The sequence below is a fragment of the Magnolia sinica genome, chromosome 2 (assembly GCF_029962835.1).
Source record: "Magnolia sinica isolate HGM2019 chromosome 2, MsV1, whole genome shotgun sequence".
NCBI classification, from domain to species: Eukaryota; Viridiplantae; Streptophyta; class Magnoliopsida; order Magnoliales; family Magnoliaceae; genus Magnolia; species Magnolia sinica.
In genome coordinates this window covers 133,099,680-133,123,817 of record NC_080574.1, presented here as the reverse complement: position 1 = coordinate 133,123,817, position 24,138 = coordinate 133,099,680, and the positions used below count along the sequence as shown (strand labels likewise).

General features: G+C 39.0%; 1 protein-coding gene across 1 annotated transcript; it reads right to left on the bottom strand.

Annotated features, from left to right (window-relative positions):
• Positions 1–332: 332 nt before the first annotated feature.
• LOC131237710 (histone chaperone ASF1B-like) lies at positions 333–22,384 on the bottom strand. The gene is made up of 3 exons (XM_058235631.1): positions 21,979–22,384; positions 2,088–2,203; positions 333–938 (listed from the first exon to the last, which is right to left on the bottom strand). The coding sequence occupies exons 1-3, from the start codon at positions 22,085–22,087 to the stop codon at positions 594–596; spliced, it is 570 nt and encodes a 189-aa protein (XP_058091614.1). The 5' UTR covers positions 22,088–22,384; the 3' UTR covers positions 333–593.
• Between the last annotated feature and the right edge of the window lie 1,754 nt (positions 22,385–24,138).

The window sequence follows — 24,138 nt, the reverse complement described above, 5'->3', positions numbered from 1 at the left end:
ATGGCCACATAATGTACGCCACGTGTGCGATCAACCTCCCATTTTGGAATATCATAGTCCATCAATCTTTGGCAATTTTAATTACTGAATGTGGAGATTTACTGTGTTTTCTTTCTTAATTGACTACTAACTGGCTACAAGTTGAAGGGCTAGGATCTCCCAATCTGCAGTATTTTGGTTTGATTATCATCCACAGTGGGGCACATCATATCAGCAGTTTGGATTGCCGAACCATGGACACCAGTCGTACAAAATAGAATCCCAGAATTACATACCTCCAAAAGCCGAACACAACAGAAAAAGCTGAAAGCAATCTTCATGAGCTTACCGACTGTCAATAATAACTTCTGGATTGCATATTTCAAAACCTCGGAGCAGAAGCGAGGGAAACTGCTACACGGCAACCAGCCAGCATTGAGCAATTCGCTGTATCTGACAACACACATTAGTAAAAGAAACTATATTATACACTTCCACCGAGTTGCATCACAAAAATCAACCAACTCATCTATGTCAGTCCCGAAGATGCTTCTGAGTATTGAAATGGGGACAGATCTGGAGCCTGCCATCCAAGCAGTTCCATTTCCAGCTCCTTAGCTTTCACTGGGAAGCTCAGGTTCTGTCGGCGGTGGTGCTGCTGCTTCGGTTGGATGATCTGGTGATGGGGCAGGGGGTTGTCCTCCATTTTCACTGGTTTCGGGATGGAAATTGATGGGGAACTTTGTGACCCGGGGCTTATCAGCCAGAATGTTTCTGTGGACCCTGTCAATCAGCACCTTTGGGGGTGGTTCCTCTCTTAGCTGCTCATCATCATAGTCATTGTTCACATAGTAGCCCACTCGAATAAACTCCTGCCCCAGGTAAGAGCAGGTCAGCAGCAACACAGTCACACCAATAATATCCTCATCCCTGATCTTTGATGGGTCAGGTGGGTCAGCCTGGCATGATTGCAACAAGGAACCCAATTAGTTTCTATAAGAGCAAAGAAGTTCTTCCATGAGTTTCAGGGCTAGACTCCAATGTCATTGCACCATTCAAAAAATGGTGGCAGCTCTTCAATTGCACAGCTGTGGATGGAGCATCATAATGAGAAAATTTGCACTATGAATATGTGATAACCATATGATTTCTCCAATTGTATTTGAACCATTCACTACTTTACATTTAACCACCCACATGATAGCAACTAATTGGATGGTTAGTATTACTTGATCAATGTGGTTTTAGGAAAATGCTCCCATCCATAACTTGGATGTTGTACATAAGTGCTACGTCTTCAGAGGATGAGTCAACACCATTTATTAAATGGTGCATCACCAACATGGGGATCTAGATCCGTCGGCAAGACAGTATAACAGCCAGATGGGTGCCTAGCACACTCCATGGTGCCACCACATCATCCAAACATAGTTCAAGAACTTGAAAACCCGACTTGACTAAATATCCAGCTGGGGGAGGGTCAGGTTGACTCGAAGACTCGGACTCAATATTTAATTACCAAATTAAAATGATTTTTCAGTAATGTAAATATTTCAAAACGAATAAGTTTTTAAAATGGCTAAAATGGACAACAATTTAGTATTTAAAATTATTTTTCAGTAATGTAAATATTTCAAAACGAATAAGTTTAAAAAAGGCTAAAATGGACAACAATTAGTAGTTGGAGTATTGACAGATGTTGCACACTCATCAAGGTCATGACTTCAAACCCCATCTCCCACTTTCAATTTTTTACTAAAAAACCACTCACCCAGCAAATAACTCAGTTTGAGTTACGCTAAGTCCCATCGAGCTAATTGGGTCAGCAAGCCAACTCGACAGTTCTAGCCAAGTTGAAACCAAGACTCACTTCTCAGTGAGTTTCTTAGTAACCTGACTCCAAAATCAAGTTGAGTTGACTTGGACAAGGTTCGAGTTGAGTCACCTAGTTTTAGAACTATGCATACAAAAGCACTTGTTCAAAGGTGGCACCCACAATTCAGTGCAAAAAGGACATCATACACTGTAATTCAGCAGATCAATATGGGAGACATCAAGAAAAATAAAACAGAAGGTAAGGATTGGCTAAACAAGTCAGTAAGAATTGCCTGGAAAACAAAACGATAGTTGCCGACATTGACTGGCCCAACAAGCACACTCTCTAAGAGTTGGTCATAGGTCTCATCCTCAGCAGATCCTACGTACGTGAGCTTCCATTCTAAATCTGTGAAGAACAAGCAGGAAATGGACATGTTATCATCTGGAAGCAGAAGCAGAAGCAGAAGCAGATAAAGTGATGGCAATAGATTTCATAAGATTAATCCCCACAGAATTTTCACCAAGCATGAACAACAATAGTTTATTGAAGTATAAGGTACTGCTGAATAGTCACATTTAGTGTGTTTAGTAACATTACCAGAAGCTACTTCTGGCAGCTTCTTTTACAAAATAGAAGCTATTCTAAAGTGTACATGAGTTCTATTTTGAAAGAGAAGTTGCTACCAAATGTACCCTTATTAGTTACTAAAATCTGCACAAGTTTCATGCCACAGAGACTTCCAGCGAAAGGTGAACTTTGAGGCCCTGGGAGATGCCTTGGGGAATGCAGAGGGAGTATAATGGTATTCCCCAGTTTTTCTTTCCCTCCCGGCATCGCATTTACCACAGTTTAGCAAACCGAGGGTCCAATATTACTGCATAGCTGACAGGCAACATTCGAAAGTGCCAGGAAAGGCTACACACCTCACTGAATATTTATTTCTGGAAATATTTTGAAGGATGGGAATAATCAGTATTCCCCCTTTCACCAAATGCCCCTTTATCCCCAAAATGCAGTATTGTACACACCTATAAGGGACAATGCTTTTTGGGCATGCCTCAACTCAAGGCAAAATGAAGCTCATACGTGGAGGCAAAATCATGCATAGTTCACTAGGCAAAAGCGCTTTCATGGACTTGGTTTGCATGTAATGGGAACTGGATGCACCTCATCCAGCCATGACGTGGAGCTGATGAAAAAGCATCATCTGTGCGTGTCAAAGGTGGGATCCACAATGAAAAGTAAAGATTCAACCACACAAAATGACATTTTTTTTTCCTTTTCAATGTAATCCCACCTCTAACACATGCACATGGCACCACATCATGGCTGAACAAGCTGCGGCCAACTGCCTGCCACACACAATCCACGTCCCTCTTTCCCTATACAACACTCAGTAGAACAGCAGAAGATACCTGTCCGTCTAAACAAGAAACAAAGTGTTACATATACCTTTGGAGTAAGGTCTCATATGCAACTAGTTGCAGATGCAAAAAACAGCTATATGTGGAATCCAACAAGGTGTTGTCTAGCATACATCCCATGCAGTAGTGTCTCCTCATCATGATCATGGGACGTCACAGAAATCAGTCCAATCTGACCAGCAGGTGAGAACAATGTGAATTTGGAGGTCTAGAGCGAGGTATATTGTTTTCAATGGTGTGGCCTACCTGCCTCATTTTCATGGTGGAGTGACCCTGTTGGATGGGTTTCTCATTTTCATGGTGGGGTGACCCTATTGGATGGGTGGACGCCAAAAACACACCATGGTGGACCCCACATGCAGCTAGTTGCATGAAATTCTCATATACAACTAGTTTGTGAGGCTTTCTAATATTTTATTGTAGGAGCCAAAAAATGTAGGTACAAGTGATAAATTTTGGGAAAGGAGATAATCAATGTCATTAATACACATGCCACAAGTAGGGTTAGAGGATAAAATCACGAGAAAATTCTGGGAGAACATGGACATATTACGCAAGGAATTTAAAATGGGGAGAGAATATTTGTAGTAAGAGACTCATATGGCTATGTGGGAAAAGATAGTATAGGGCACATGGAGGATATGGTTTTGTTTAAAGAAAGCAGATAAGAGATGTTATCCTTGATTTTTCCATGGCATATGATCTAACTCTAACAAACACATACTTAAAAAATGAACATTTAATAATTTTGAAAAGTGCATCATCTACAAGCTAGATGGACTTTCTACTTCCAAAGACATAATGCTAAATACATAAAGAACACAATGTTACACCAAAAGAGTGTTTGACCGCACAACATGGATTATTGGTTATGGATGTTTACATCAAGAGATGAAGGAGAGGAATTGAAATTAATGGGTATCCAAAAACAAGGTCATAGAATTTAAAAAGGGAGAAAACAATGTTATTTCGTAAGAAATTGATGGAAGAAGGAAAGAAGAATGTTGAGGAAGAGGTTAATGATATTTTTAATGAAATAGCTAAGTATATTAAGAAAGTGGCAAAAGAAGCTTAGGACTACATAGAAAGTAAAGCAACTCATACAAGGAAACTTGGTGGTGGAATGATGAGATCCAAAAAGCTATTAGCAAGAAAAGATCATGTTTCAAGGCCTAACAAGGGACTAAAACAAGGAAAATTTTGAAGAAAATAGATATGCCAAAAAGAACACTTAGAAAGTAATACGTAAGACTCAAGTTAAGGAATATAATATGATAGCTTGTATAATAAATTAGGACAAGAGTAGGTGAAAAAGATGTCTTCAGACTTGCAAAAATGAGAGACAGGAAGGGTAGGGACATGGATCATCTTAGATGCGTTTAGAGTGATGACCAAAGGGTGTTTAATGCAGGGGCATTTTCACACTGGGCTCGAGCGGGGTTGCCTGTGGGATGCAGGGGTACACTCGGGGTAGGTGACCCATGTGATTTGGGGCCTACGGGGAAGGTCTCGTGTTCGAGACTCCTCACCAGGGGTGATTAATGCGCATTTCACATCGAGCTCGAGTGGGGTAGCCCGTGGGATGCGGGGACACATTCGGGGTAAGCGGCCCATGTGATTTGGGGCCCACAAAGGGGATTCGGCCGAGTTCCTAAACCCATGAAATATGGGGCCTGGGCTATGAGCTAAAGGGATTAATTTGCCATACTTTAACAGTTTGAGCTTTTAGAACAAGTGATTAATTGTCCTGCATCAAATTGGTATCAGAGCGGGAGGTCTCATGTTCGAGACTCCTCACCGAGAGTGATTAATACAAGGGCATTTTCACACTGGGCTCGAGTAGGATCGTTTGTGGGATGCAGGGGCACACTCAGGGTGGGTGACCCATGTGATTTGGGGCCCACGGAGAAAGTTTCATATTCGAGACTCCTCACCAGGGGTGATTAATGCGCATTTCACACTGGGCTCGAATGGGATAGCCCTTGGGATGCGGGGACACACTCGGGATGGGCAGCCCATGTAATTTGAGACCCACGAAGGGGTTCGGCCGACGTCCTAAACCCATGAGATGTGGGGCTTGGGTTATGAGATAAAGAGATTAATTCGTCATACTCTAACAGTTCAAGCTTTTAGAGCAAGTGGTTAATTGTCCTACATCAGTGTTACTAGTTAAGAACAATAAGATCAACAAAAGGTGAGGAAACTATTTCTATAACTAGTTAAATGACAGCCAATTCGAGAGATTAGAGATAGAAGGATTCAATTTGAGAGATTCGGAGGCAGATTCCCTGATATGGAGAGATCACAAATCGGGTTGTTTCTCGGTTCGTTGTTTTTACAGGAAGCTATCCGCATCCCCTTCGCCCCCTAACTATAACTTTCAGTTTTGGAACTATGGAGCTCCCCCAAAAGTGGAGGCTTTTGTGTGGTTGGTGGATAGGAATAGGATGTCATCATGGACAGCCTTTGAAAGAGAGGCATGGTGCTTCCAAATATGTCTCGTGCATGATGGACACTGAGTTAGTGGATCATCTATTTATCTGTTGCTCCTTTGCTAAGAAGATTTGGGAGACTTTCCTATTGACTCTTAACATCTGTTGGCTTTTGCCTGCCTCCATCTCCTCCTTTTTGGCTTCGTGGGACAAAGGTGGCGTTGGTAAAGAAGGCAAGGCAGTTTGGCACTTGGTTGTCATGGTTACCTTGTGGGTTATCTAGGGAAAGAGAAACAAGAGGTATTTTGAAAACAAGTCAGAACCGGCAAATCAAATCTTTCAAAAAGCGTTGACTTGATAATTGAGTAGACTTCATGCTTGAAGGATTTGGTCCCTTGCGCCATTGTAGCCCTTTTCGGCCTTTAGTTTTTCTTTCCTTTTGTTGTTTTTGTTGTATTCTTTTCCACCTTGTTTGCAATTTTTTAATAAATTTTCTGTTGCCTCTCTTTTTTAAAAAAAGGATTCTTACACTCAAATGAGGCCAGAGACATAGATACCTTCGCAGGATTAGGATGTCAAAGTGAAAGAAGTATTGAGAAAGATGGAAGACTTGAAAGGCCCCGGGACCATATGATATACTAATAGAGGTTTGTTAGTGCATAGAAGATACTGGTTGTTTTGCTTGACAAATCTGTTTAATAAGAATGTAAGATTGAAAATAAAGTTGAAGAAGAAGCCAAACAAACGGAGTGAAAGTATGCAGTACCTATTTATAAATATAATATAGAGTTGCACTAACTATCATGGATTATACTTATCACTTTGGGATAAGAGTGATCGAGAAAATATTTGGGTTGAACGGGTAGGGTTCAGGTTAGGTTCTAGTGTTCCCATTGCCAAACTGATTGACCCAACTACTCTCAGGTCATATCCCGTATTTGAAGACCCAGACCCAGCACCGTTTGGGATTGTACCCAACGAATCTCGCAACCCTTCAAGTTGGGTTTGGGCCAGGTTGAGTTAGATTCACATTCGTGTTGGGTCGGGTTCACTTCAAGTGAATATGACCATAAGCTAGTGCACATAAGGACAATTGGGCATATAAGTGAGGCATTGGCGAAAAAGAACCGGAGCAGCCTCAAGAATACGAGTGTCTACAGGTAGGAGGAGGAAGGTTGAGTTGGAAGGAGAAAAACTTTGATACTTTGGCAGATTGTGATGATACTTAGGCAAATTGTGATGGTTGATGCATAGGTGATAATAAACTGGGTGCGTCATACAAATAAGTAAATCTAAATTGTTCATATAGTGCCCTAATTTAGATCGATAATATACTAAAATATACACTTGTTTGGTTTTATAACTGCATGATCGGTGCACTTGTAATTGGCAGCCATAACGAAATACAGTCAACACAACAGTCTTAACAAACAAATGCCCATTCACCACACTTTAAGCCCATACGATCAAACTGATTTTGAGTAGATGGCTTATCTATGCTTGGTCTCACGGTTTGGACTGCTTCCAGATATTCGATGTGAACAATTTTAAGTGTATGTGTATCAATCTTCACACACTGCCAAAGTATCAAATAAACTCGAGGGAAATAGTTCGAGACCCTGCACCATTGGACTCGTATCATAGTTATGCACTATTCGAAAAATGGTGGTGACTCTTCAACCGTGGACACTACATAGCTGTACGGTGGTCTCATGGTGTGCCGTAAAGGCCGTTACGTAAAGGTAACGGTGACAACCATTACACGTTATGGGGTCGTAAAGGTCGTAACGGCCGTTATGGATAAAATGACCCGTAAAGGCCGTTACAGCCCCCGTAACGGCCCGTTACGTCCCCCGTAAAGGCTGTAATGGCCCCGTAACGGCCCGTTACCGGGCCGATACAGGTTTTTTCCAATAGAGAGAGAGAGAGAGAGAGAGAGAGAGAGAGAGACCCTGTAACAGCTGTTACGGGGGCCATAACAGCTGTTACAACCCGTATCATAAAGGTAACAATGGTGGCTGTTACGGCCATCGTTACCGTTATGGAATACCTTAGGTGGTCTAGACCATCCAAAACTCTACCCCAACAATGGATAAAGCATAAAAATACAATGAGAAAATTATACTAGCCATCTAATTTTTCCCTTGGAATTTAGGCCATAACTATTTTACTTTTAATCATCCATTTGGTAGCCATCAATTGGATGGCTAGAATTTCTTCAGCAGTGTCACTTTATATACATGATCCCATCCAAAAATGTGCCCCACAATTTAGATGGCCTGGATAGCTGTGCACGAGTGCTGCATGTGGGGAGGATGAGTCACCATCATTTTCAAAAATGGTAGTGAACCATCCTATGAGCCTAGCCTGGGAATTTGAATTGTCAGCAACTCTTTTATTTTGTAACTGAATTGTCTACGGCTCTGCATTTTGGGCTTTTGGAACTTTGCACCAAGTTTGCAAGTCCCCTACCCGTATAGCCTGGACATCTACACACCATTGCATGTGCCAGCATTAGACGCTATTGCAAAATTTGAGTGGTCCATAACATGGGCCACAACATGTAGATATTATCACCCATAACTCAGCCCAGTACTGAGTAAACTCATTAGGTGGACCATGGTGTGTGGAATAAATGGATAGATAAAACAGACCTTTTCTAATTGTCCATATGTTTTATGAACTGTGGCCCACCTGTTAAATAAACATGCCTGATTTTAGGTTAGGGAATCAACAGTGTGTCCACCTGATGGACCATGACATGCACATGATAGTTGTATGACAATCTATACCATCCAAATTGCTCATACAATTATGAAGTATAACCCAAAAATCATACTCTACCATACCTTAAAAAACTCAGTTAATCGTGATATCATCGATACATGCATCACCAATATTAATGTACAATAATATACCACCTGGATGTTAGAGCTGACCCACCGAGACCCATTTGATTTTTGTTGGAAGCAACATGGTTGGACGCTGATTAATGCACCTATGACGCTCCATCTAAACCTGACTCAAATCCTAACTAGGTCCAGGAAATATGACCCAGAAGCATCTAAATCAGGTAGGGTCCATTGGGTACCCATAGGTCTGGGTGCCCATTGACAAATGACAATCCTAGTAAATATTAAAGCACAAGACATGCATTTGAGAATTAGTTTCGACTTATTGCAGGAAGGTCAACCATTGAGGTTATTTTCCCGCTTAGACAGCAGATGGAGAAACGTGGGGAGGGGAAGATCTCCACGTGATCTTTATTGACTTATAGAAAGTATACAATAGGGGTGTCCCTAAAAAGATAACCTGGCAGGTAACGAGAAAGAAAGGGGTCGTTAAGTTAACATGTTTATGAGGGAACGATAACAGATGTGTGAGGAACAATAGTGGAGGGACAAGTGAGTTTCCAATTATTATAGGCCAACACCAGGGGTCGGCATTGAGCAATTAACTCTTTTTTTACAGTGGTTACATTTATAGGAAGAGGTTTTGTGGTGTGTGTTGTTTGCAGATGACATAGTTTCGATTGACGAAGCAGGGGAGAGAGTAAAATTAAAGCTACAACTAGAGAGGGATGCTTTAGTACCTAAAATTTTTTTTTTAATGACGACAAGGTGTCCCCGCCCCTTTTGAAGGCGAGACTATTCCCTGCGGATGCACACAATCACCCACTTTAGTATCTTAAGGTATTAAAATCAGTCAAAGAAAAGGGAGTATAGAATGCAATTTTAGTAACAACGGGAGTAGAAATGAGGAATTACTTAAGATTGATGACCAATAAGTGCCCAAAATGACCATTTTCAACATCTTGGATAAGTAATTCATGAGAGAGGAGACAATGAGAAGATTGTTGCTCATAAAATAGAGCTACGTGGATGAGTAGAGTTGTGCCTCTGGAGTTTTTGTGTGATCATCACATCCCAATCAACCTGAAGGGGAGATTTTATATAATAGCTATAAGACCAGCCATGCCTTATGAGACAGAATGTTGGGCAACCAAACATTCATAGGACGAGAGCTGAAATGAGAACGTGAGATGGATGAGTGGCAAGATGAGGAAGGAAGCATTAGAAATGGATGCATCCGAGTGAACTTTGGAGTAGTACCAATAAATAACAAGAAGAGGGAAACTAGACAGTTGGGCCAGGTGCAACAAGGACTAAGAACTGCACCAACCTATAGTTTAACTGAGGATATGGTCCAGGATAGAGTGGAATGGCAAGACAGTATTAGTGTATCCGACTGCAATCAGTTGGGATGAGGCTTTAGATGTGATGATGTCTAGACCCTCTATGATTGATAGTGGCATTCATTATTTATGAATAATATTGCTATTATTACCAAAACCAGTAACCACAGTGATTGTTGCCGAGTTTCTCAATCCTGCTCAACAAGCTACCCAGATCTGCCGTTTTTCAGCCTTCACTTGAGAACCTAATAGTGACCCTACCAATTCAGCTACACTGTTTAAATCTTTTCAAGCTAGGATATAATCTCAACTAGGTGTATGAAGTGGAGAAGTGCCTTCTGAAAGTTGTCTGGCCACCACACACTAATGAAAAGGCCTATTCAGAAACGATGAAAAACTTTGGAAAAGAATCAATACCCATGGATATCTAACATCTCCACAGTTTGAGAGGAGGGTCCAAAAATCGATTTTAATTTCCAAGGTTTTATTCAAAAAAAAAAAAAAAAAAACATACATATCGTAGTTGTTACATGTAGATTTCCAACGTTATGAGAGAAACTTGATGCCATTTAACCATTGACCTTTTAACATTTCCATGAAAAACTACACTCCAAACCAAACAACAGAATGTTTTTTTTTAAAGACCAACAGAATTAATGTCAAGTCCTAAGGATTCCATAGGAATTTCCCATGGCCACATTTTGGGCAATTAAGAGACAACATGGTGAAACAACTAGTGTGGAAATGAGCCTACTTGATAATGATTTAAAAACATACCAAGTAGATGATCAAATTCTGTATATGCTTCAAACTTCTCAATCACTCCAATTGTAGTAGAAACAAAAGAAATAGAATGAAAGACAATAAATATGTGGAGTCTCGCCATAAAACCCTAGGAAATATCTCCCTAGGTCTTCTAGAAGAGTCGCCTCTAGAAAAGAGTTTATAGCACAAGAAACAAAGTGGAAGGAATTAATCCAATCAATATACTTAAAAGCAGGCCTCTATGATTCCATACATGTGCCTATTTATAGACTTGTATGCACAAATTCCTAATTGCAAAATGCCAAGGCTTGAACCTAGGTGTATTTTATTTTATTTTTTTGAAAGATGCTTGAACCTAGGTCCTTATAGCCTTTCCTGAAATAACTCAAACACAATCTATTGTAACTTCCAATAAAATAGGGGAACCAAATAAACAAATATACTAAATAAGGAGTTCCAATAACACTTCTCTATAGTCTGTATACATGACCATATGGGTTTATTGGATTGTACCATTGTACAGTACCCCAAAGTACGCTCCACGGTTTGTGTTGTAAAAGATAATGTGGGCATGTGATTGGATCGATGGGCACCAATATCCAATCAATGGATAATCTAGGTGTTGCCAAATCAAAGTTTGTTAGTACCAATTCTCCAACCCAAACCTCGCATCATTAGGCCGTCTGATTGGGTCCATGGGTCCCAATACAATCAGACCATCATCTTAGCCCAGTCATCACTCAGGCAACAATTGGGTCCACTCATGGACACTGTTTAAAGACCGGATGGTCCTAATCACAACATGAAAGAATAAACCTTACAGAGATGAGCTTGTTGAGATGGATGTATGGGAACACGAGGATAAAATTAACAAGAAGGGTATTTCATGTGGACCCGAGAAGGAAGAGTTAACCTGGTCGTGCATGTGAAAAACAGTTGGTTCAGAGTTGGTTAAGTGCTAAAAATAAAATAAAGAAACACCCAAACAAAAGGCAAGAGCAAAACACTCAAGCATATTAATTATCAGGACCCAAACGAGGGTTGTATCCTTGATTAGGTGGGTTGCATCACTGTAATCAATGGAAAACCATCAGGCTTACTCAACATACAGGTGACCCATCTAATCAGTGGATCATTTGATCATCAAGATGAGCAATTCTTGCCGTCCAAGATTTAGCTCTTTCCATTGAATGCCTCTCAACCATCTGATTGCAAGTGACCCAAATGAGGCTAGGATTCTCCAATTTAGAAGAATCTATGCTCTTGGATAATTGAACCATGAGCCCCACTTGTACCAACACAAGCCGTTTGATGCTACATAATTTAGGATCAAGAATCATACAAGAAGTCACATTGTAAGATCTCAAGTCATAAGTTGATAATAATGGGGCCTAAGGTTTGTTGGTTCATACCATTGATCTGGTAGACCTCTATATGCTTGGACCAGATTGAAATATCTTGCAGACTAAAGATCCTACCCATTATTTTTCTATCCATGGTCCATTCACAATGGGGCCCATCAGGTCAAAGCAGACAAGAAAAGAGGGAGTGATGATTGAACCACAGCCATTTTAATGGTTCAATGGGGATAACTACTAGAACCGTGCCTTTCGTATATCAGCTATAGCTGTGACCATTGAAGTCCACTTCTCCATGTGATGGCCTGCCAAAGCAATGCTTCTGATTGCCACATTCACTTCTTAACCATCCATGGAGAATACACAGCAGAACTTTATCCTGATTGCCGATCCATGGGTATATGTTAACATACAAGGGTCTACTGTTGGGCAGATGTTTTAAATGAGTGAGACGTTCACAATTATGATAAGCTTGCATGCAAGGTATTCCATAATGGTAATGGTGGCCATAACAGCCACCACTATTACCTTTATGATACGGGTCATAACACCCATTATGGTCTCTTTTTTTATTGAAAAAAAAAACTATATATGCCCCATAACGTTTAAAAAAATCTAAAAAGCCTGTATTTGCACCATAACAAACCATTACGGGGCTGTTACAGCCTTTACAAGGAGCGTAACAGGCCGTTAACAGCGGTTACAGGTATTTTTTTTTATAATAGCTGTTATGACCGTTACGACCCTGTAACGTGTAACAATTGCCACCGTTACCTATACATATTTACAGCACACCATGCCTGCATGGAAGGGTCCACTAGATGGATGGTCGAATGCCTATTAATACCAATCTTTCAATCCATTGTAGAGTCTATTAGATGCAAGGTGTTCCGTAACGGCCACCACCATTTCCTTTAGGATACGGGACATAACGGCTATTACGGCCCCGTAACGGCCATTACAGTCTCTCTTTTATTTTTTTTTATTTATTGAAAAAACCACCAAAAAACCTATATCTGCCCCGTAATGTTGATTAAAAAGTATGAAAAATATTTATGTCCCATAATAAACCATTACGAGGCTATTATGGCCTTTATAGGGGATGTAACGTGCTATTAACGACAATTACAGGTCATTTTTTACATAACGGCTGTTACGACCATTATGACCCCGTAACGTGTAACAGTTGCCACCATTACCTTTACGTAATGGCCTTTACGACACACCATAATTAGACGGAAGCTCCCAATCAATACAACCCTTTCACGTGTATAGTGAGAAGGATTTCCAAAATTTACACAATCATTTTTGGATTTTTCGTTGGCCGAGCAACCTGTTGTAACCGCTCTCCCCTTTTAAGAAATGGATGAGGGGCAAAAGAGTCTTCTCACCCCCATTTGTAAGGGGAGAAGCACGGTTTTGTAAATATGAAACTTAAAGGCTCTTGGTAAATCATTAATTGAGAGTTGAGAGGCATTTTTCCATAAAAATCCCATAAATATAGAAAAATGCAAGTGTGAAAACTTTTCTTTTTGAAATATTAGTGTGAAAACTTTTTTAACAAAGTTGTGGTGCAAACAGTTGAAAATGAGTACAAAATCAGTCTCGTACATCAAGTACACTCAATCACTTTATGTGCAGTTGGGGTAACAAAAATACGACAATCCAACCATCCGGTGGACCATACCATAGGGAACGATGGGGGTGACAACAACCATAGAAAGTGTGCATGTCATCAATGATGGGGACATCTTGCGCACATGCACATTCCCCTCCCCCCCACGCATGTACGCAAAGAGGAGGAGGGCCCCACCGTCAATCTGGATCGATGACGACGTCCAGGGAGGGGCCCCTAATTAGAAGACTAAGTTTTGGTTCGTTGGAATGGGTCCGATAGTCAAATAAAGCCCATCATGGATTCTCATGATCGTGGCCCACTAGTCTGATTAGTATCATATTTTAGATTTTGCTTATTAATGTTATTTAGAATATCATGGATGGTTTAGATTACTTTGATTAGTTATTATTTATGTTTACTTCATCGCCAAGTAATGGGTTGTGCACATGGCGCGAGTTTTAGGGGTATAGGGTTTTCTTATAAATAGCAACCCTTGTAGGCTTTTTTCTTAATGAAGACTAATAAAAATTGGTGTGTTTTCCTACTCCTTTCCGAGTTATGAAAACCTAATTAGGTGCGAAGCCCTCCCTTCTTTGAAAGGCTAATTACCGTGGTGTGAAGCCACATCTATCCCGATTCGCTCTCATTCTCATCTCCCACAATCATCTGCGCTACAAATCTGTCATTTATTACAACAACTTTCCTCTCTTCAGCAGAATTTCAGAATCTGGCCCTGCAAGAGGGCTGAAACTTCGACGGAGCACCACACCCAGACCGTACATCGGATCAACTTGAAACTTGGAGATTATAAACCTCAGCCCTAGCCGACCAGACCCAAGAGGGCTTTTTTTGGGTTCATGGGCCCCACACACGTACGGCCAGCCATTAGCACACGTGCGTCAAGCCCAACCCACTGTCTACATGCGCGGGTTGGTTACAAGTTCTCTCTCTCCTCTCTTTCACTCCTCTCTCACCTGCTTTTCCTAACCCTAACCCTAGATTGTCCTAAATCCCCAATTTCTATCCCTTTTCTTTAACTCTAAGGTTCCCTGAATTGAACCTATGAATCCCTGAGATTAGGAAAATATTTTTATGCATGTGTGGATGAATTTACTCTCCTTTGAGCATTATTTGGTCTATAATTTTACTTGATCCAGCCCTAGCATGCGTAGGCCTGGACCCGCATAGATTCCCCTTATTGAGTGCTTGACGTTATGTGGGACGTGGAATTTTGTGTGATTGTTTCTGAACTAGTGTGATCTAAAGCCTGAAAATCTTACACATCATACTTGAATTTCATGTCCTGCATCAATCAACATCGATTGCACCCCACTAAGATGAATTGATGTTAAAAAATGTCCAATTCCAATATTAGTGGCACCCATTGTTGTCAAATGGGATCGCATATGCGCATATTTTGGATCAAATCGCATATGTCATTATGGCATATGCAATCTGGCAAGTATGTCATGGCATACTTTAATATGCAACCAATATGCAATCACATACTACAAATGCAATTGCATATTTCCCAACAGTCAATTTATTTTTATTTTTTATTTATTTTTAGTTTGGTGCACTTTTGTCTATAAGTAGGCATTCATATCCCCTTCATTTTCACTATTTTTACTCCAAAGCTCTAAATCTCGCACTTGTTCTCTCTTACACCTCTTTCTTTCTTACTCTAATCTCTCTACAACTATTTCAAGTATGTTTATTTTTTATATTTTGTAAGTTTTGCTTTTTTTTTATAAATTAAGTTGTAAGTTGTAACTTATGAGTAGTTTCAAGTTATCCATTTATCAATAAAATTTCTATATTTGAAGTTTTTAATAATTAATTCTCTCTTAATGTAGCTTGTTGATTGTTTTGTTAAATTTTATATAAATATAATATAAGTAATTAAATATATAACTTATTGAAATACCCAAAGTATAATGAAATAAGTAAAATAACCCAATCCAATCATGTGTACTAATTAGGGAACTTTTTCCTATTTTTTAACAATTTTTTCAAAAAAAAATTCATATATATATATATATATGCGATCGCATATGCGACATATGTTGTTCGCATGCGATTGCATATGCGATTTGACAACATTGGGTGCACCCCACCACTTGACTTTGTACATATATGGTCATTTTTCATCCAAGTTGTACATCTAGTGTGCCCCACCATGTTGATAGGACACCCGAAATCAGCCCAATACCACAATTAAGTGGGGCCCACCACTTGAATTTGTATGTTGTTGAGCTTTTTGTTGTTTCCCATGGTGCAACCCACCTAACCATTGGATCAGTCTAATTTTTTTAGTGTCCCATATTTATGGTAGGGCACAGAGGTTGATGTCGTGCACACACCATGTTGGGCCAATTTTCAACCATCTTCTCCACGTTTGTGCTTAAAACATTTTCACACTAGCATTTCCAATATATACATATGTACAAACAATTTATCATCATACTTCAAATGAAAAGAACCTTTGATAGTATCACATAGCTCCAAAGGACTAGCATAGAGAAAAGATTCATGTAAGCTTTGATCTTTAAATATCTTAAAAGGGAATGACCTTCTGGGCATGTTTGGATGCGCTGAAATGAAACTAAGGAGATGCATTCCAATGGGAACACTATAATTATTGTGTTTGTGGGTTTGAGGAAATGTTCTATTTCTACAAAGATGAATTTCATTCTCATTTCCAATTTAGACAGAGAAACTCTCTACTCTCTAGTTATTGCCCCTGTTTGATACCCTAGAAACGAGAAAACACAGCAATAGAAGTTGGTCATGAGTTGATTAGTGATGAAGAATAATGCATTTAAAAATATTATTATTGCATACACAACATAATGTCTTTCTTTAATTTCTATATAGCTAAATGGTGGCTTCATTTTGGAGAAAATACAAAGCCTCTCAAGACAATAGTAGTAAAAGTTTTGAGCCAGACAACTTCTTTTCACCGCGAGAAGAACCGGAGTTGTTTTGCACTAGTCCATTCAAAGCAAAGGAAAATGTTGCAAGCTAAGACAATAGATCAACTCGTCTACAGGCATTACAACATGAAATTGAAATTATGGAAGGCGAACCAGATTCAAGAAAACTTTTGACCAATAAATTTGGACTACATCTGCGATAAAATGATCCACTTCCATCTTCATCTGAGAAAAGAGAAAACCGAGTAAAAGAGGAGATTGAGGAAGTCGACGTAGACGACATGGCATTTCGCGCAGGCAAGCGAGAAATCGTGTAGCTATTTTGGAAAGGGTTAGTAAAGATTTAACCGAAGAAAAGAATAGCAGCGAAGCCAAGATGGATAATGATGACACACTTGGTCCTACAGTCCTACTGCTAATGCCGCTTAGCACATGGGGTACAGTCGTCCACACAATTCAAAACCGATGATCATCGACAAAGCATAAAAGACCAAACTTATGAGTGTACCAATTCATGATACCTCCAGCCAAAGGAGCATCATGAGGAGGAGAGCATTAGTGATGCAGGATGGTTTTCTAATATAGGATGATAGATGAAATCAGATTTTTAGTTTAAAACATGAGCAACAAAAGTATGAAATTCTAGCAACCTCATCATAAACCAAACAATTAATCAAATAAGCAATTACATGTAATCCTAGGCTACCATATGCTCATACAAAGGTACTAGTAATATGTTAATTCGAAATAAGCCCGGTGGAATGAAGAAATTCCATCCAAAACATGAGGGTAAAACTATTTTAAAGGGAATCACCTAAGTCCTAAGGGAATTCTAAAGGATTCTAGGTTTGTGGAAATTAGGGCTAAGGTTAGGGTTTGGACAATGGGAAAATCTGAAATTTGGGTTTATTTGAAAGGGGAATCTAGAGTTTTAGTTAGGATTTGGTCAAAGAACGAATAATAATGATCTAAGAAAATGGCTGAAGTGAGGTCCACAAAATAGTATGTATGGATTGTCCGTATAGTTGTACGAACGTACGGATTCGCACAAATGACTGGACTTTTTGTTCGAGTGTAGGTTGGGATGGTTGGGGTTTAAGAAGAAAACGAAAAAATATAGAGGAGAAGAAGATTTGAGAGGAAAAGAGAGAAGAGATGAAAGAAAATACCTTTGGAGCTTGAGAAGAGAGAAGAGATGGATAAACAAGGCTTCACACCAAGGTAGTTTTCATTCGGATTCACATCGAATGAGGTTTCACACCATATTCTCCATAAACACAAGAGAGAGGAGAACTTCAAGCTTTTTCATTAACTTCACATTTTTTAAAAAAAAAGGGCTAGGGTTGGACATCCAAGCCTTTATAGTCTAAAAGTTAGTATTTTACAAAAAGACAATTAATGAAAAACATGTTTGTTTTTAAAGCCATACTTTATAAATTACAAATACCCCTTATAAAAGCATAAAACCAATAAAATCTCAAAAAGTAAACTAAGTACTCAAAACAAAAATCACTATAATCCTAAGAAACTAAGACTATCCGGCGAACTCTGAAGACTTTCGCGATCACGGCGGGCTACGATCAAGTTGCATCCAACGGTCCGATCGTGAAGTCCTCGCGATCCAACGGTCCAAAAACATCCTCCACGGAACCTACATGTTATGTGGGGTCTTCGACTCCTCAAGACTTAAACGGGTACTTTCCTAGCCACAAGGACGCTGGGGCTTAGACCCTCCTCTAATATGTGCGTAATGGCATCTGTAATGTGATGTCCCCATCAACTAGTGGCACTGAAGGAGACAGGGCACCAACAGAACATCAAACAACTTATGGATATGAATATGACTACAAATAGTTTAGGGAGGCTCCTAAGGCACTACCTTGTTGGACTCTTCCAAAATATGTTCCACATTGAGCACAATATGAGAGATATATAAATCCATATCTAAATCTGAGTCCTTCATCGTAGTCCCAAGCTCAACAATATGAGCAATATCAATACAACTATGGCTATGATTATGGGTCTACCTTTGATACTAGCTATTCTTGTTCAAGTTCAACACAACAGATGCCTAATGACAATGATGATCGTGATCAGTCGTCCTTAGCTATCATTGACATGGTTTTCCACTCTGGTTATTATGAATAAGCAACACCCGTTCCACAGCCCGATGATTATAAATTTGAAGTTGAGTATCCACAAGCAACACTATTTTCTTTCTAGTGGTGAGTAATGGCATGGTGAGTAATGGTTTTATATTTATATTCATCATTTGACATCACTTTATCACTTATGAGTTCACTTCATAGTTCATGTGTTAACATTTTATGGACCTATACAACTACAATACAGTTATTTATGGTAAAATGGTTATATAAAAATAAAAATATAATCATCACATCATTATATTCATGCTCATGAAATCTTATTTATAGTGTATCATTGATATTAAACATTTAGAAAATTAAATAAAGGATTTTAAAGTCGATCTAAGCCTCTCAACTTAATAATATGATCGGACAACCCACTACAACATTCTTACTAAAGAATGGCCTCTTACACTATCATAAACATGTTTAAAACCATAAAAGAATGCATATTTGGAAACCTCTCTTTTTAAAAAATTTATAATATTTTTCACCCCCTTTTCTTTATTATAAAAATTAAAATTTAAAATTTAAAATTAAAAAAAAAATGTTATAGGGTCGTAACGAATGTTACAGCTCGTAACATAATTATCAACGGCTAGCCATTACATTGGTTGTTACCGTTATTAAATACCTTTTTTAGAATACAAGAACGTGCATGGTAGAGGCTTTTAATCGCTAGTGTCCAACTCAAATAATTGTGGGAATATTTTGGTCAAAAGAACAACACTCAATCTTCTTCAAAATGAATGAAACCCATACATATTAAGTTCTTAACACCGAGATAAATGTGAACTATATTAAAGTAATCAATTGAGCACAATAGTATTCATTTAAATATATATAATAAAAAGAAGACGAAGAAGAAGAAGAAGAAGAGCACAAGGGTAATGGCATTGAAATCTTTCTTAAAATACATGACAAGATCACAGATTTTCTTCCTATTTATCATGCCTAAGTTCATAATATCATACAACAAATACTCTTTGTGGTTCACTTAAATCTACAGAGAAAAGAATGAATGTTTATTGAAGAAAAATTAAGTGCAACTTATTTTGCAAAAAATAAAAATCAAAGCATATAGACTTTGTTTTATATGTAAGGTTGAATGTTACAATAAACTCTTAAGAATAGTGAAAATTTTATTAAAAATTAGACAAAGAAAAGAAGGAATAGAGACATCCAACATGACAATAGTATACCACATCCAAACTCCGAAGAAGATGGTAAAGGTAAAAAATACATACAAAGCGATGTGGAAAATGAAATGTTAAACCTCAAAGATGGCATGCCATCAAATGACCTCCTAATGGAGCACCCCAAAGCAAAGCTAACTGATAATATCATCATGAAAAGCCACTACCAGTATGGCACCACTTTAATAGACAAGGTGTTCCATAATGATAACGATGGCCATAATGGCCACTGTTGTTACCATTACGATACAGGCCATAACAGTTGTTACAACCCTTTTTTAAAAATGTTTTTGGACCATTACGGGGCCGTTACAGACCGTTACAGGGCCATTATAGTTCTTTTTTTTATAACAGCTGTCACGGTCGTTTCGGCCCCGTAATGCATAATTGTTACAACCGTTACTATTTCATAACCGATTTTGAAAACCTTGATCTTTGTAATCAAAATTTTGGAAAGCTTCCCACACCTACAAGCATGGTGGGTCCAACTGTCCAACAGGCTATATAATATAACACATAATTCTCTAAGCCAATCTTTCCACCATCTTTACAAATTGAAAAGTGAAATTTGAAAAGTTGTGTCAGTCCCATCTCATTTATAAAGAATAATCAGCCCCAAAATGGCTTCATGTTCGTTTAAGTTGGGTATGTAACACAATCTATGGCAATATTTTCTCTACGCCATTCTGCCGTTTTCACAAATTGAAAAGCTTGTTGTCAGTCCCACCTCATTCATAGAAAATAATCAGCACCAAATGGGTTCATGTTAGTTTGAATTGGGCATGTAACACAATCTGTTGCGACACCTGGCAATAATATCAAACAACACTTATGATTTCTACTTAGAAAGCATTTTCATCATTCACTTGCACTGCAAAGGAACATGATCATCAGCATACACAAATGGTATTTATCCTTGGGCTCCAACTAATATAGACCTGTGGGCTGCACTGTCAACAGCCATGGCCCATAGATCTCCTAGACTGGAGATCTTAGTCATCCAATATTTGGTCTCTTTCCTATTGATTGGGGATTGTCACTGTGTTACTTCCTTTAGCTACCTATTTTCACACCATCAATTGAACGGTTAGGACACCGCAAATAATTGGGATAAGGCTTAGATGATGATGAATTGAATGGTTAGGACAATCTCACACATGATACTTTTTTAGCATCCCACATCCATGGTGGGGCCCACCATATCATTAGTCTTGATCATGGAACCATGAGGACAGACCCCATCCCATTGGGCTGAGGTAACATAATCCATCTACATTTTGTTTTAACTTGAGCCATGTTGAGCATATTGTTATGGTGCTAGAGTGGAGACGTGGAGACATCTACTAGGAAACAGTCTCTCTCTGTCATCTTATGTTTTGTGTTGGTGAATCCTAGTTCCTCTAGGATTTTGCCCACTGCTCTCTCTCCTCTTGTGTTTTCTAAATAAGAGAAACATGTATAGAGAGAGGTATTCTATTCCATTCCATTCCATTAATTCATCTTCTAAGTTATTCCTTGTATGGGTGGGAGAGAAATAAGCAGAGAGGTATTCCATTTCATTCCATTGGTTCATCTTTTGGGGTATTCCTTGTATGGGTAGGAGAGAGATAAGCCTTGTATTTCTGTTTCTCTTGTTTCTAATGAAGAAGAAAGCTCTATGTTGCCGCTCTGTGAAGTAAGCATATTGTCAAACCGCGTAAATCTTTGTGACTCTTGTCTCTTATTTTTTGTTTGGCCCTTTTCTTTTGTGTTTACACTAATCACATGCGGGCATTTTTCCACAACACATATTTCATGTGAAACAGCTAAAGATGCAATCTGTTAAGACTTTAGAGTTAGGAACAGAGACCTATTCCAGTAAAATTGCAATTCCATTGACTATCACTATCTGACTCAATCAGACATTCAAACACGGGATTGGCTCCAAATCCAGCAAAGATCTTCAGGAAACAAATGCAGATAAAGGCATCCAACTATCCAGAACACACCATGGGTCCCACTTAAAAAATCAAATTCCTATCAACCCACCATGTTCGAACCATTGCAGGAAAGGAAGAAAAGAAAGAATCGAAATCCGATCAAACGGAGGAGGATCAGAAGAATCCGTACCGTCTTTTAGAGGAATCAAGCATTCGTAAGAGATCTCGAACTGGAAAGGCTTGAGGAATGCCGCGGGGTTGTCCAGCACCGTGACGTTCGTGATATTCACAGCGCTCATGATCTCTGATCGTATGCCGTCGATGCCGCCGCTGCCGAGATATCGAGATCAGCAGAAACCCTAGATCGCAGAACCCTCATCAAAAACCCTAACCCTAACGGCGACGGAAGTAACGAAGAACAGTTAAAAAGATAAATGAAGAGAAACGAAACTAACTTTTGGAGAGAGAAAAAAAAATGAATTTTCTATATATCGGCTTGGAAGGTTTTCGCAGTACGGACGACCGGAGGGATGCAAGTAGTTACCGGCGGTAGCCGGTTGAGGCCGGGTGGTGAAGATTGGCGGGAGTTTTGAGTTTTTGTTAGGAGAGCGGAAAGACGGCCTTTCAAAGTAGGGTGCGGGATTGCTCGTTTTGGAGCTGTTTTTGGGCTGTGAATTCGGAAGGAAGGGATTGTATTGCGGAGTGTCCCACTACTTGCGGAAGTAATGCCACGTGGCACGTCTGTTCGTCATATCTGTTCATCAGATGGCCCCACCAAGCGTGTGCTGCCACCATCGGGTGGGCTGCACGTGTATACTGAACATGGAATGTTGGCCGCTAATATAAAAAATAATAATAATAAAGGATTTTACTGCACTTTGGTTGTATGAAATCCAGACCATTCAAAATAGCGTGGCTCATTCATGACCCAAAATCAAACCGAATCATCAAGCAGGTACACGTCAATTCAATTGTTGGGTGGTACACGTTGTTTCATGATGTGGGGTCGCATTTTATATATGGGAATTTTACAAAAAAAAAAAAAAAAACTAACCAATTATATGAAATTAACATTCAAGTACTGATGAGAAAATATTTTTAAAAAGCTACCTCATTGATTTTTATATTTATTATTTCACCACCCCTTACATTTCCTTTATAGTGATTAGGCAAGTGAGCAACTGAGCATGCATTATCTCGTGCTAGCCCAAGAGCTCAAAAATCATCACATTCAAGTAGACTACATGATTATAAAAAGTGTATATGACAAGGATGGGCACTATAAAAATTATGAGTGGACCTCTCTCTCCTAACTTTCTGGTTTGATGTGGCCCACTTAAATTACAAGTCAACCTAATTTTTATGAGTAGACCTCTCTCTCCTAACTTTTTGCATTATTCTAGCTTTGGGCTCAAACTAGGATTTTTCATCTAGGAGTTGGAGTGAATTTCATATGCAGATCACAGTGGGCCTTGCCAAAAAGTAAGTGTCTCCATCCTTAACGACAGTTTTTTTTTTTTAAGAATATTATGAAAAAAGGCAATTGCAGGGGATTCGGCTCTTTATTTTGATCAAGGTCTACCTTTATGTTTATGTAAGATCCATTGTTACCATTAGATATTTAGTCTACCATTAGGCCTAAAGATATAAAAATAAAATAAAAAATTTAGGCTGCCTTATGAGCAAAGGGTCGGTCCTTGGGTGGGCTCTATGGTAATGTTTATGTAAAATCCAGACCATTCAAAATAGCGTGGCTCAGTCATGACCCAAAATCAAACCGAATCATCAAGCAGGTACACGTCAATTCAATTGTTGGGTGGTACACGTTGTTTCATGATGTGGGGTCGCATTTTATAAATGGGAATTTTACAAAAAAAAAAAAAAAACTAACCAATTATATGAAATTAACATTCAAGTACTGATGAGAAAATATTTTTTAAAAGCTACCTCATTGATTTTTATATTAATTATTTCACCACCCCTTACATTTCCTTTATAGTGATTAGCAAGTGAGCAACTGAGCATGCATTATCTCGTGCTAGGCCAAGAGCTCAAAAATCATCACATTCAAGTAGACTACATGATTATAAAAAGTGTATATGACAAGGATGGGCACTATAAAAATTATGAGTGGACCTCTGTCTCCTAACTTTCTGGTTTGATGTGGCCCACTTAAATTACAAGTCAACCTAATTTTTATGAGTAGACCTCTCTCTCCTAACTTTCTGCATTATTCTAGCTTTGGGCTCAAACTAGGATTTTTCATCTAGGAGTTGGAGTGAATTTCATATGCAGATCACAGTGGGCCTTGCCAAAAAGTAAGTGTCTCCATCCTTAACGACAGTTTTTT